At 38.8% G+C, this 15,537-nt stretch overlaps 1 protein-coding gene across 3 annotated transcripts in view; it reads left to right on the forward strand.

Annotated features, from left to right (window-relative positions):
* The window catches only part of prox1a (prospero homeobox 1a), a 140,431-nt gene that overhangs the window by 18,018 nt on the left and 106,876 nt on the right, over positions 1-15,537 (forward strand). For all 3 annotated transcript variants that reach the window (XM_048536510.2, XM_048536511.2, XM_059648572.1), the window contains exons 3-4: positions 1,772-1,879; positions 12,836-13,030. In XM_048536510.2, the coding sequence (XP_048392467.1) occupies positions 1,772-1,879; positions 12,836-13,030 (303 nt within the window). The remainder of the gene's footprint in view (positions 1-1,771; positions 1,880-12,835; positions 13,031-15,537) is intronic.

A 15,537-nucleotide genomic window follows, 5' to 3' on the forward strand; every position in this document is an offset into this window, starting at 1 on the left:
CTGCATCTCCAAGCTAATGGCAAAATTTAAAAAGTGTTTAGCATTTCTACATTTACAAACTAATATAGTCAATTCAGTTGTGCCTTAATCTCCTTTCTTCTAGTGATTTTGCTTCAGTCAAACAGACTGAAAAATGCAGAAACTACAAGTTGATTTTAAAATTTATGAAATTGAACTGGCATTGACAAACACATTTCTAAGATAATACATGCTTGAATGTAATTTCAAGTCATGATATGGCTCAAAATCTCCAAAAGGTGAAATCCCTTCAGGTCAACAGTTTTCCACATAGACATTGTCTGCTTTGTGACTTTTTTAGTTAAAACATCTTTTAAACCTTTTGAGGGACTTGTTTGTTTTCAGAATTTTGGTTATACCCAACAATGCAAGCAGGCATTGATTGCTTTAATACTCTGCACTTCATGGACCACTAAAGAACAGCTTGCTGCACTTCCTTTTCATTTGCTGTTGTTATTTCACTTATGCATTATGACAGATGGCAGTGGAGAGTGTAATGCTCTTTTAGTCTTCCCTAGCAGTCTAATGGAGGTCACAGAAGGTTTTTCAACTCTTTTCCTCTTGGTACAAGAAGTATGTCAATCATGAGTTATCAACTCTACCATCATTAAGCTTCGGAAACACAAAGGACCAGCTTGATCGAGTTGCTAACGAGTTTGTTCACTTTGATAAGATCTCATTTTACAATGGTTTCACCTCTGAAATAAATTTGTAGATCCTTTCTTAATAACTTGTGTAGCTTTGGAAGTTAACAGCATTTTGGCTTTTAAACTCAGTCTTTTTAAAAAATAAATCACTCTTTGGAATAACTTCTGGAAAGGACCCTTTAATTGTCTATCTGGGACCAGGATTGATTTTCTGTACATGCATCTTCATTCCTGCTGAATTATAAAGCCATTAATTTATGAAGGAAATGGTCGGCAATCTGCAGCACAGATGTGCCAAAATCATACTAACGCACAAAACACAAGAGTGCCAAGGAAAATGAAAATTGGAATTTCTAGGTTGTTACACTTAGCCTCCCATTAAACTTTCTCTTGGGAACTATTTTAGGAAGCTTTTGTCTACAGAGCTGAAGGGTAATAATATTTGCAGATAAATAGGATTCTTTATCATTGTAAGAGAGAATTTATTGATCACCTGTCCCCTGGGGACTTTTTGACTGTCAGAAAATGAGCCCTTGATACATCTTGGTTCAGTACCCTTATGCAGGTCAGATATCTCTAGATCTGTCCAGTGACCTCTCTGTGTAAGGGTTCTAGGCATACAATGTTCTTTGCTGAGTCAAGATGTTTAATTTTTAACTATATAATAATACCCTTTTTGTGTTGTGAATTTTTTTTGCATCGTAATCTTACTTGTTAAATTTTAATGCAGATTGTGAATTATTCTGCAGCAACACAATAGTTTTGGTTGGAGCTGATGAATAGCTGTATTAGAGTGATGATAATTTACTGCTATTGATTATAAATGTTCTTCTAACCATCATTATAATATAACTGTTATGCTTAATGATGAAGAAATGCATTTCAAAAAGTATTTTTTCTTAAAAAATGAACATCTTTTGTTGGTTTAACCTCCAAATTGAACAAGTGCATATTGTTTGACCATTGAGTATCGGCAGCTGATGTTCTTTTCGGTTTGTTCACTCATTTGCCTAGTCACTAAGGGGTTGCTCTGTAGCTCGGTCCTCTCCAAACAGCCTTGTTTCCATAATTGCTTTGTGTATTTTCCTTGACGAACAGCATTTCACATACAGGAAGGACTGTCACCTAATCACCTGAAAAAGGCCAAGCTGATGTTCTTCTACACGCGGTACCCTAGTTCCAACATGCTGAAGATGTTCTTCTCTGATGTGAAGGTAAGCAAGAGAAGTGGGATTTTGCCCTCTTTCTTGCCACAGCCACTGCAACAAGAAAAACAATGGTGGTTATTGTTTTCTTTTTACTACTTAATTTGTTTTTGATGTGGCATAGACTGAGCATAAGGAGGATGAGTAAACTGACAGATTCAGGCCACATTATTCAAATTAGAATATGAAGGCTGTCCAGTCACAGCTGCACCCTCCCTGCTGGTCTATTTAACCCTAATTTGTGTTTTTTTTCTTCAGATTTTAAATTGTTTGCCTTCCCTCCCATCCCAAAGGTGTTAAAGATTGTTGCAAAAACTTTTTATTTTTATCTGCCATAAATCATTTTTGAAATTTTGTCAATAATGTCCTACTGCTTTTGGTAATTTAATAAAGCCCTAATAAAGCCCTCATTTTAGTCATTATTTCAGTCATCTGTGGTAGAATTTACTTTTATGACTGTTCAATTCAAGGAAACATCCAGGTCTGGTACAGTATCTTCTTGCTGAAGAAATATCGGCAAAATTATCATTGCATTCCTAGTCAAGTATGCTGATAGTAAGAATGTGATTTTTTTTGTGCAGAGGAGGTTCGCCAGGATGTTGCCTGGTATGGTGGGTGCTAGCTCAGAAGAGGTTGAGTAGATTAGGATTATTTACATTCGAAAGACCCGAGGTTGAGGGAGGACTTGATTTGAGGTCTACAAAATCGTGAGAGGTATAGACAGGGTGGATAGCAAGAAGCTTTTTCCCAGAGTGGGGGACTCAGTTACTGGGGGGGGGTCACGATTTCAAGGTGAGAGAGGAAATGTTTAAGGGAGATACGCGTGGAAAGTTCTTTACGCAGAGGGTGGTGGGTGCCTGGAACGCGTTGGCAGCGGAGGCGGGAATGAAAGTGTCATTTAAGATGTATCTAGACACATACATGAATGGACAGAGAGTAGAGGGATGCAGATCCTTGGAAAATAAGCAACATGTTTAGATAGAGGATCTGCATCGGCGCAGGCTTGGAGGGCCAAAGGGCCTGTTCCTGTGCTGTAATTTTCTTTGTTCTTTGTTCTTTTCCTATCTATGATAAAGCATTCTTCTAATTTTGAAATGCAGCACCAACAAAGAGATAATATTGAATTGAATTAATTCCTGGACGTTTCTTGTGTGTCTCAGCCTTCTGCTTTTGCAATGTTTTCCAGTCCCTGTATTATGTTATAAGATGTTAGTACACTTGTGTTGATGGCCCTCTGTGTATGCAAGTTTTAAAATAAAGAAGTAATTTCTAGCTTGTTTCGGAAAAGGAGCCTAACAGAACTAAGTGATATCTTTATTTTGGAAGTAGTGCACTGTGTTGAGTGCAACACTAATATGAAATCTTTGTTGCAACACAGTAATTATGTTTTTGGAGTTGCAAATCAATCTTAACCTCTTGAGATTTGCAGCAACATTTCTGCATACAATGCAATGCATCTAGGATCATTATTAGTGTGATTAATACCTATTAATAGTAAAAAAAACTAGCAAATGGTTACCAATGCTTTTCTTATCTTTTAATTCTTAAATTCCTCATTTGAGTTAAGAAATTTTTGTGTTTTCACAAATGTTCCATATTTCGAAATTTGCCAAAATGTTATCAAATTATTAATATCACTTCAATAAAAGCTGATATTGGTAGATAATATTTGTTTTCAGTATTTAATATGAATGGAATTAAAATGTTTCATCACAGGATTGTTCAGCTTTAATGTAATGGGTTTCCATTATCTGAATTGTCTGAAAAAAATATAAAATTTGTAGTGACTAATCTCTTGTGCAAGTTTTTAATATATCCTTGTGTGCGTGCGTGCGTGTGTGCGTGTGAAATTTATTTTCCTTCTCTGAACAATTAACCCCCAGTTGATCCAAGGGCTGCCCTTTTTTTTTGACAGTTTACCTACAAGACAGCACTGAACTGTGACATTAAGGGAATACATTAGATTAAGCAATGCTCATACATCAGATAAACATTACGCATGCACTCCAGAAAACAGGATTACATGGGGATTAACTGCAAAGAAAATATTTACCTTTATATAGTGCCTTTTACATCCTCATGGCACCCCAAAGCACTTTTTAGCCAATTAGCAACCCATAATGTCTCCAACAATTCAGCTGTATGGTAGTGTCAGTCTAGATTATGTGCTCACCGTCTAGGGCGGGGGTTTGAAACAACAACATAATGACTTTCTAAGGCAATATTGCTACCACTGAGTCCTGCTGACTTTTCACAAATATGCACTGTCATTTTCCCCCTAATTTCGCATGTATGTAATTCGTTTGAAAATTAGGAAATCAAATACAAATGAAATACAATCATAATTTTAAAAGCCTCTGTTTTTCATGGGGTTGACCCCATGTGAATAGGGCCTGAGATGACTTTCATGAATATGTCAATACAGTCGGAATGGAATATTAACCCTTGTGGGTAGACCTGTGTACTTCTGGGAATAGGACTGCTGATCTTCATCTTTTTGGCAACAATTCCGGAATTATATTTTTAATGAAGGAGGTCTGTGGTTGCCATTGACAGTTTTACACTTCAAAGAAGGAGTTCTTCTGCTTCATACTTCGTTACTGCATTTGATTCTTTGCATTCCTCTTTTATGAACTTCAATTTCGTTTCAATGTCTGAACATGACCAGTTTTAAAAAAAAATGTATTGAGGTTATAAATAACAAACTGTGAAGCTGGATGAACACAGCAGGCCAAGCAGCATCTGTGGAGCACAAAAGCTGACGTTTTGGGCCTAGACCCTCCTTCAGAGAGGGGGGTGGCGAGAGGGAACTGGAATAAATAGGGAGAGAGGGGGAGGCGGACCGAAGATGGAGAGAAAAGAAGATAGGAGGAGTGGGGAGGTAGGGAGGGGATAGGTCAGTCCAGGGAAGACGGACAAGTCAAGGAGGCGGGATGAGGTAGTAGGTAGGAAATGGAGGTGTGGCTTGAGGTGGGAGGAAGGGATGGGTGAGAGGAAGAACAGATTAGGGAAGCAGAGACAGGCTGGGCTGGTTTTATGATGCAGTCCAGGGTGGGGAAGAACTGGATTGGTTTTGGGATGCAGTGGGGGAAGGGGAGATTTTGAAGCTTGTGAAGTCCTCATTGATACCATTGGGCTGCAGGGTTCCCAAGCGGAATATGAGTTGCTGTTCCTGCAACCTTCAGGTGGCATCATTGTGGCACTGCAGGAGGCCCATGATGGACATGTCGTCTGAGGAGTGGGAAGGGCCGTTAAAATGGTTCGCGACTGGGAGGTGCAGTTGTTTATTGCGAACCGAGCAGAGATGTTCTGCAAAGCGGTCCCCAACCTTCCGCTTGGTTTCCCCAATGTAGAGGAAGCCACACCGGATACAATGGATACAGTATACCACATTGGCAGATGTGCAGGTGAACATCTGCTTAATATGGAAAATCATCTTGGGGCCTGGAATGGGGGTGAGGGAGGATGTGAGGGGCAAGTGTAGCACTTCCTGCGGCTGCAGGGGAAGGTGTCGGGTGTGGTGGGGTTGGAGGGGAGTGTGGAGCAGACAAGGGAGTCATGAAGACAGTGGCCTCTCCAGAACGCAGACAAGGGTGGGGATGGAAAAATGTCTTGGGTGGTGGGGTCGGATTGTAGATGGCGGAAGTCTGAGGAATGGGAGGGGGAGTTAAAATGGTTCGTGACTGGGAGGTGCAGTTTATTGCGAACGGAGCAGAGGTGTTCTGCAGGCCTCCTGCAGTGCCACAGTGATGCCACCCGAAGGTTTCAAGAACAGCAACTCATATTCCGCTTGGGAACCCTGCAGCCCAATGGTATCAATGTGGACTTCACAAGCTTCAAAATCTTCCCTTCCCCCACTGTGTCCCCTCCCCGCACTGCATCCCAAAACCAGCCCAACCTGTCTCCGCTTCCCTAACCTGTTCTTCCTCTCACCCATCCCTTCCTCCCACCTCAAGCCGCACCTCTGTTTCCTACCTCCTACCTCATCCTGCCTCCTTGACCTCTCCGTCTTCCCTGGACTGACCTATCCCCTCCCTACCTCCCCACCTATGCTCTCCTCTCCACTTATCATCTTTTCTCTCCAACTTCGGTCCGCCTCCCCCTCTCTCCCTATTTATTCCAGAACCCTCTCCCCATCCCCCTCTCTGAATGGTCTGGTCTGGGCCCAAAACGTCAGCCTTTGTGCTCCTGAGATGCTGCTTGGCCTGCTGTGTTTATTCAGCTTCACACTTTGTTATCCTGGATTCTCCAGCATCTGCAGTTCCCATTATCACTTATTATTGACGTTATAGGCTTGCTAGCAACAGTGATATTGAATTTGAGTTGAGAGACCAAACGTCAAGAACTCCTTTTGCTGACTTATAGGCTAGCAAATGGAAGCCAAATTAAAATATTATTTTGACTTCAGTTTGTCAATGTAAATGGAACAGTTCATTAGTTTCAGTTTGCATTTTCAATATTAAATTGAGTCCTGCCTTAGGATCGATGCCATTTCTAACTTCAGTAAAGTTAGATTCCAAGGAAATGGTGACTGGAAATACAATCTATGCCCATCACTAACTTAACTGGATGAACTTCTCCCACTCTCTACACACTAACAAAATGGTTTCACCATTAACCTCACTGTTCTTCCCTAGAAGTTGAGAATATTATAGCTGAAAAAGAACTGTGAGCTGAATCTGTGCTTCCAAAGATAGGTGGGTTAGGATCATGTCAGAGGTTTTAAAGTCTGGAACAGCAACCATCCCATCAATTCTGTTTCGTTTTGAAGTTGGGACATGGTTTGGATGGCCAACCTGATTGTGTAAACCAGTTGGCCATTTAAAAGAATGAGAATGTATGGATTCATTTTAAAACCCATTCCATTTTTTAATCATAGGTAGATGGATAGATAGGCTTTGTGAAACTCCAGCTATAGAAACTGAGGGTGCAAGTGCCTTTGCAGTCCAGTTTGTGAGCCAAGAAGAACAGAAGTGTTTCCTTCCAGGCCCAACACAGTCCTGGAGGACTTAAAATTTGTAGAAGACCTTAAAATCATTCTAAATCTCTTGCTTTTAGAATATGGCTAGCTTTGACTCTGTGAAGCAGGCTTCCAGGCTAAAAGGCCTTGTCTGCTTATTGAGTCATCTACGGATTGAAACTCTGCTTAACAAATTCTGGCACAAATTGGGAAAGTCCTTCATCCAGGTTTTCTAATCTCTCTCTCTCTGAACAACACTTACCTTTTAGGTTAATGTACAAGACTGAAGCTTTAAATATTCTAGTATATCTGTTGTCTTTGCCTCCCCTGATGGAAAGCTGTATTTATACATTTAGTGGCAAGAAAGGAAACATTCAGCACATGTTCCTGTGTTCCAGTCCTGATGTTGTGATAAATTCTGGGTCTGGAACCAGGAGATGTTGGCAGGATCCTGGAAGTGAGTTTTGACATAGTTGGCCAATTTTATTGGCAGTGCTTGCCTATTGACAGCATTGGGTGGGACCCTGAGACTGGTTACCCAATAGGACGCCCTCTAGCATTAATTGATTGGAGTCCCCATGTCAAAAGACATTTGCTGATTATATTTAGAGAAAGAAAGCGCTCTGAAGATCTTTTACAAACTTAAAAATATGAAGTGGTCACTACTGCTAGGTTGAGTTCATGAATGTGCAAACATCCCTCTGGATGGTAAGCAGTTCCAGCTGTGACCCTCCTACCTGTAGCAGAGGGGAGGTCAGTATTGGGGAATAGACAAGAAATTCTGTTGCGCAGAGTTGGTCCCTCCATCCGACACTGGGAAGATGCCTCCATCTCCAGTACGTGTTTCAGCCTTGGAATCTGCGTGCCAACTCAAATTCCAGTCTTTGTCTTCAGAGCAGCTGTCATGTTCCCAGTCCAGCTTTTACCAAGCTGGCTCGCAGACTGAAACATGTCATAAACCAGCACGCCTGTTTGGTGTCGTGAAATTGTGCCTTCATCTTCCTCCAATTCTGTTGCTACAGCTAACTGAAAATGCAGCCCTGTGTAAATGCGCTAGTTTTAACAGGACTGCAAAATCAGTTGCTTTTAACAGTGGTCATGTTTTATGTTTTTAAGGAAAGACTCTTAAACGTTGTTGCAGAGTGGTCACCCTTTTTTTCTATTCTACACTGTCTGTGCCCTGCTGCGTCTTCTAAGAAGGCAATAAGAACATCTGGTTGTTTCCTGTACTTTTGACAGGCAGTCTCGAGACCTATGGAAGTGGAAGTGCAATGTATGAAGTTCACTTCATTTATATTCTAGTGCACCATTGATGGTGATGGGCACGGGGGATTACCAGCAATAGCACATTATTAACATAAAAGTGCCTCTTGATTGCATGGTTTAACATCCATTAAATGTGCCTAAGGTCGTTTTTTATTGAAAACAACTTTTATCGGTTATAAAATGCAACTGAGGCCAATTTCTGGAATCTTTTGATGGTGTTATATCCCTTTTTTTAAATCAGCTGGTGGAAAATGTGACCCAAGATTTATCGGAAAACTTAATATTCATGAGTCCCATATTATGTACTGTGTTCCTGTCATTGACCATCTAGTAACCCAGTAATTGTAAAAGTAAGATTATGTTTAAAAACAAAGACTTTAGGATGGAATAGTTGGACAAATATTTATTTTCAGTAGTTGCATTAAAACACTTTGAAGTAATTGCAATTAGAGTGATGTTCCCAAGTTATTCTGAACAAAAAAAGGTGATTCAATTGAATCTTGAAATGAATTCTGAGAAATCATACATCGAAATAACTGATAGGTCTTACACAATAGACAGAACTACAAACTTTCTGAAATGCGTTTTAGTTTTAGTTTTCATTTGGACCACTTGTGGTCTTGATCCCCCTTTCACCCTTAAATGTGATTCAGACTGCTTTTAACTTTGGCAACAGTGGCGTGTAGCAAAATGGATGTGACAGTTTACATCTGGTGCCCTACATATAGTATTTATTCATCAGTTAATTTACTTGATACGATTATCATATTGTGCAATATAATTACATAAAAATTTGAGTAACCAGACCATTTTCAATACACTTGGATCCCAACAGTTTTGAGGTTCAAAGGTCTTGTGTTTTTAGTAATTACATTTTATCATTACTCATATTTGATTTTAATGCCAAAATTAATTTGAATAGTGTTACTATGAGGAGTTTGCTGAAGGAATTTAAAAATAGTCTGAATTGTTTGGCTTTATGAAACCGTAAACACAACGATGTTGCATTTAATTTGATTCCAGCGCACTTGTACTGCCTGAAGATCAGCTCAAATAGGAAAAAAAAATCTTGAACTTCAACAGCTCGTGTCAAATATTAAATCACTTTGTTCTCCAAGCACAGGTGCTTATATTGTCACTGTTCTTTGCTAATAACTGACAATATGTAACTGTGTGCTGTCTTACAAAATGGCTTTTAAAGGCCAATATTGTTTGGAAAAGCAATATGGTTTAATTTAGTGCTTTAAGAACAACTTGTATCCTCAGGATGTTTCATCGGTTTAAAGAAAATTATTTAATTTTCTGTTCCGTCCACTTCTATCCCCTAAGTTCTTTTGCCCCAACCAGTCCGACCCTGTTGACTTGAGTCAATCACTGCCTAGCTGGATTAAGGTGTCGAATTGATTTGGCTCATACGTCTTTTGACTGCGCTCATTGAATGTTGGGATTGTCCCAGGTCCCGTGGGAAGCATTAGTCCATCATTGGGCCAACTAGCCTGCAGAAAAAAGAGGCCTTCTCTTGTGGCTTTCACATGTTTGTGATGCACCAGTGAGGACCTTTTTAAAGATCAAGATTACTGTGTTTGTTTTTAAAAAACAAACTGTAATTCAGGAACTGTTGATGTTTGATAAGCAAAAAATGACAGAAGTCTTAAATGCTGAGCCCTCATGTTTGAGTGGCTGTGTTGTGGCCAGTACATCTCTGGTATTTCAATTCTGTAACAATAGATTTTAAATCTCCCTTTATACCCTTCTGCCAAACACTGTCATGTGGACTTACTGTTTTTTGTAGTCCCACTGGGTCATCTACGGGCCATTCTAGAAAAAAATACCCTTTCTTTTTCTCTATTCTTGTATGTAGGAGACAATGTCTTGTAACAATACTGAAGCTTAATCTCCATGTCAAAGCAATTTTCATTCCCGGGTGCGCAGGCTGCTATCGTTTTGTTATGTTTTGTTTCTTATACTAAAAGAATTAAAAAGGAACAGTAGTTGTCATGGGGCCTGTAGTTCTTATCTCAGTGTCTGGAAATTTGGACAGTGTATTTTGCTGCAGAGATAACATGGAAAGAACTCTGAGTTCAGCAAATAGTAATGGTTTTAAGTTCTATTGAAATCAGCAGCAAATCAGATAACGGGGTCCTTCAGTTGTCTTTTTAATCAGGTCCCCGCAAGGCTGAATGGAGACAGAGCAGACACACAGTGAAAATATAATTCTTGGATAGGTTAAGTACATGTTTGAACTCTTGCAGTCAGAGTGATTTCATGATGACTTAATCATTTTCTGGTCAATTATCTGTGAGGACCCTTGCAACTGGAAGGCAATTATAATGCAAGCTGGCCTTTGGGAGCTGCAACAGTCTCCACTCCTGTTTCCTTGTTACTTAGCCTTCATTTGCCATGAATTTTCATTCACTTCATTATCTTAAATTCACTGGAATAGAAACAACTTTCTGCATTGTAATTACACACACATTAACTGTCAGCTTGATAGAAGCAGGCAGCCCTCTTCATGGTCAAAGCAAATGCTTGATAAGTGTTCACTGTGATTTTTGATTAATGCACACCCCTTGCTGTAAAAGGGGAAAATGATAGATGCCTTTGAGAAACAGCAGTGTGTCATGCTTTCTTATGTACAGGCGGTTTAAATTTATTGGTTTTAACTTGATTAATAAAGATTTATCTGACCTTGTGCACATATGACCCTGTTTGTAGATGAGGACAACATTTGTTGTACTCAAAGTCTGTATAAAAGTTCAGGGCCATCAAGCTACCAAGTCTGAAGCCACTACCCCACACAATCTAACTTCCACATGGTCTTCTAGAGATATCTACTGTCAACCTAGCAATTACCTAACGACAGCTTTTATGAAGAGCAAGGGAATAGAAGAGATATTTTAAAATCATTTTGTTTGGCCACTTCAATTCCCAATCATGGATACTTGCCACTAATTCTGAAATCTTGAACTATAACTTCTCGCTAGTTCTGGATATATTGGTAGGAGTAGGAGGGTAAACAGATGAAGATTATTAGTTAGCCTATTTACCAGGTTACCTTTTCTAAAAGAAATTTAGTTTTTAAAATTAGTGTTTTGTTTTTTACACTTAAAACTTCAGATTTGTTGTACAACAAGAAGACTGCAAAATAGTCAGGCTCTAAATTTACATGGGCACCTAAACCAACACTTTAACAGGAATGAGCCATCCAGTGTGAAAGTATTAACACCAGGCCAGCAAGTCTCCATTTCATTGGGTCCATTTTGGTTGCCTGCTGGGATGAGACATTATTGGGAATGGTGAAAAAGTCCCTCAAGAAACAAAATGATTTTTATGCCACACCTTTTCATATAAAAGTTTCTGATTTTCAATCAAAAGAAAGATTCTACAGATACCTAGGCATAACCCCCAACTGAGCTCACTTATGCTCTCCTGCAATCAAGCTTCACTTCAGTTTACTGAATGTTTTGCCCTTCTACCCTAAGTTGGATCTAATGCAGGGCAGTGAACTGGAGACTTTCAGCATATGAAGTCCTGTCTGCTAGCGTGGAGGATCATGTTTGAGGAATTGAAGATTTCAACAAACTCAAAGCCCTCCCTCAATGTTCAGGCCAAATTATTTCAAGGATGTCAGAAGTTAAAAGCCTTTGAAAATTTGGGTCCGTTTCTTGGGGGACCAAAATGGCTGTAATGACTATGACTTAAACATACATTAATGTTTTACCATAATATTTAACCAAAAGGTACATGCCACATAATGTATTTTCTATAAAAACCAAATTACAAAATTAGAAGTCTATTGTTGGAATTTTGCTATTAAAGTACGCTTCTGAAGGTTTGTGCTTAATTACATTTGGCTAACTCTGATTTGTCCAAATGACCACCTTCATTTGTAGTTACTGTCGTCATTACAATTCAGGATGCTATTGAATTTTGATGTCAATAAATTGCTTTTTTTTTAAGTTCAGTATGTCCCCCCCAGATGGCACCCTGTTTCATGATGTGACCAAAGGATGAATAGGCAGTCCAGTTCCAGGTCTCTACACATGTAGGCCGGGTGGAGGGGGTAAATGAAAGCAGCCCTGGGTGAGATAATGCCCTCTGACTGTTCGAATTGCTGGGGATGCACTTGGTCTTTTTACACTGCTTTTTAATCTCCTGGGCAGACATTTGACAGGGGACAGTAGAGTACATAAATGTACAATTTTATCATCAACTTACACTACTTTCCAGATCAGAAATTGTGATAAACACAGTGTGGTGAAATTTGTTAGAGCTGCTTGAACTAATCATGAATTAAGCAGCAGTCAGTTCTTGTTTGTTGGGTGGCATACAGGCAAATATGCTTCAATAAATATGCCTATTCCTAGTTTATACTGGTGATAAATTCAGTTCATGGTCTAAATAGGATTCCAATTGAACTTGGCATCAAATCAATTGAATGATTGCAAATTTTTAATGTTTTAGTTGTGTGTTTGCCGTGACCTATTTATTGAACTAACCATGTGTACAGGTAGTGATTGAGGCAAAACTGCTTTATTAGGAATTCTGAACAGTGTATAGTTATTGTATAATGTATCTCGTGGATATAATGCATGCATTTTTCTGTAATATCACTTAACATGTTTTTAAAAAGGTTTGAAATATGTCATTTGATTTCACTTAGAATTTTAGTGACTGGGAGTATATTGTGGCAGATTGAAAAGTAAGCTGTTCATTCTATTATATTTTCCTATTGACAGTTTAATAGGTGCATCACCTCACAGCTTATCAAGTGGTTCAGCAATTTCCGAGAGTTTTACTACATCCAGATGGAGAAGTTCGCTCGTCAGTCTATTAATGATGGAGTAACGAGCACTGAGGAGTTAACTGTCTGCCGTGACTCTGAGCTGTTCAGAGCCTTGAATATGCACTACAACAAAGCAAATGATTTTGAGGTACAGGTTAATTTGTTTAATTTTTCAAGTGACTCAATAGTGGCAAATGCATTTGTAATTGCACAGATACCTGTTTTATACAATCAATTTCATTTATTTTGCTGAAGCTCGTAGGACCGTGTGCCAGGACTTTGTTTTTAATGCTTAAAGATGGAAAACTTCTGTAAATATGTGTTCATGAAAGCCTAATTGTAATGATATTGAACAAAAATCCTGATAATTTGTGCCTATTGAAATTACTAAGTTTGCTAAGCAAAAGGAATTAAAATTATAGCTTGAGGTTCTATCGTTGAAATTTTACAGATCTCTTTGTTGCCTGTTAATTTTGTGTTTTGACCTTGGGTATTCTCAGCAGTTAGTCTTTGATGTCAGTGAAATTTAAATTCCACTGTGTCACAAAATGCTTGGTATGATGCAATCTGATTTTGTAGAGGTTGCCCGGAAGAAGCTACCACAAAATATTTAACCTTAGGTACTGACCACGGCCACAGGAAAAAAGGAAGTAAATTTACATCATGTTGACCAATATTTTACAATAGATCGTATCGTCTTGCTCTGTTAGCGTGCATTTTCTAAGTCATCGCATGGCCAATAACGGTTGATGCAAGATTAGATAATGAAATAGGTTTAAACATGCTCAGTTTACTTTTGTATGCTTTTCAGAAGAAATATGCTTTAGGTGGGTAGTAAAAATATATGTTGCCACTAAAGGATGAGAATGAAACTCCTATAGCTGGGTCTAAAATCTTTAGAAGAAATGCAGAAAGTTTTTTTGAAAGAGAAAATTTAACACAAGCAGACCTAGGTTAATGTGGATAGAAATCTGGCAGACTAATGGTAAATAAAGTAAACATTTAGAAATAACATCAACAATCAATGGGCATGTTGGCTTATTTCAACAAATAAAGGCTGCATCAGAAAAGAAGAGTGAGTGTTTGAGCAATTACAGCAATTATCCATCCAGTCCCTTCTTCCTCATCATTTGATATCAGTTGGAAGTAGTTGAGGCCTTAGCATTAAACTCAAACTTACAATTTTCCATGTTGGTCTTTGAACTCAGAACATCCAAGATGCTAGTGCAGTACCATAATTTGCTAACACAATTTCACAACAATAGATGTAGAAATAAATTGGTAGGTAGCATCTGGAAATGGGGAGAACCATAATTTTGGAATTCCTGCTTTTAAAACCCATCATGACATGTGTTCTGCTGGATTTGTGATTACTGGTGAAAGTACCTATACATTGTTGGATGCACATAATGGCTCAGGTAAGGATGTTTACACAGCCCATTTTCCATTTGATGCTGGTTCATTAGTACATCCTTCGGTACAAAATGGCCATCTAGAGTCGCTAGTCACCACAGAAGAAAGTTGTATGGTCTACGTTTACCAGTTAAAAGTCAGTTTGTTTTTTTTTTCAATTATTGCCAACTAAATTTCATCTGCTGCTTTTAGCATTTATGGTTGATTTGGTTTTTCTCCTCTTTACCCCTAACTATCATTTTTGTCTGGGCGTGAACGGTGAAGATGAAATAGAGGAGACCAGGTTACTGTGGTTATACTGGAAGAAAATATTCCCCACACCAAAAGTACTTACACTATCAGTATATCAATGGCTATTATTGTTCGTCATTATGTTTATGTTCAGCTGCCACAAAACACATCTGTAACATAATGTGATCAGCTATTTAACATGTTTCAAGCAAGTCACTGATTCAAAGTTACACAAACCTTCTGCAGACCTAGTGAGAAAATGGCAGGAAATAGTAATTTACAAAAATGCCCACATTTCCTCGAATCAAAGCAACAAAATTTCATCCTTATATTCATAATTCTGTTGCTTAATCCTTTTACCAATGTCACCCAAGAACTGATTTCATAAAATGTAGTTTATGACGGGCAGCACAGCCTAATACAAGTTTTTTTTTTGTTTCTTTAGGAATTGCCACAATTCCTTCATTTTAAAACAGCCCATGTAGAGAACATTTTCTGTTCCTTAAAGGCTAGATGCTGCACAGTTCCTGGGAGATCAAGGCTATTCTTTTCACCCATGGTTGATGGTGCATGCACTGCCCCAAGATTCCAGATGAGCACCATGTTTAATGAGATTCATTCATTGCTATAACTGAGTAATTCACTAGCATGTGAAAAGTGTTACAAATGTTTGAATCAATTTGTGAAGGAGCAGGGAAATGGAAATAGTGGGCAAAGTGCATGGGAAGTGGGAGCGAGGAGAGGGGAGGCGAAGGAGTTGTCACAGAAATCATTAGAGCTTATTTTCAGAAACTGTCTCAAAGGATGTAATCTAAAGAACACCTGAAGAAGGAGCAAGGCTGAAAAAGCTTGTGTTTTCAAATAAATCTGTTGAACTATAACCTGGCGTTGTATGACTTCTGATCTTGTCCATCCCAGTCCAACTCCGGCACCCCAACATCATAATATAATCTCAATCTCCGGAATCAATGATCTGCTGATTGACATCTACAGCAAAAAATATTTGGGCTG

This window comes from Stegostoma tigrinum, chromosome 9 (genome assembly GCF_030684315.1).
Source record: "Stegostoma tigrinum isolate sSteTig4 chromosome 9, sSteTig4.hap1, whole genome shotgun sequence".
Classification (NCBI taxonomy): domain Eukaryota; kingdom Metazoa; phylum Chordata; class Chondrichthyes; order Orectolobiformes; family Stegostomatidae; genus Stegostoma; species Stegostoma tigrinum.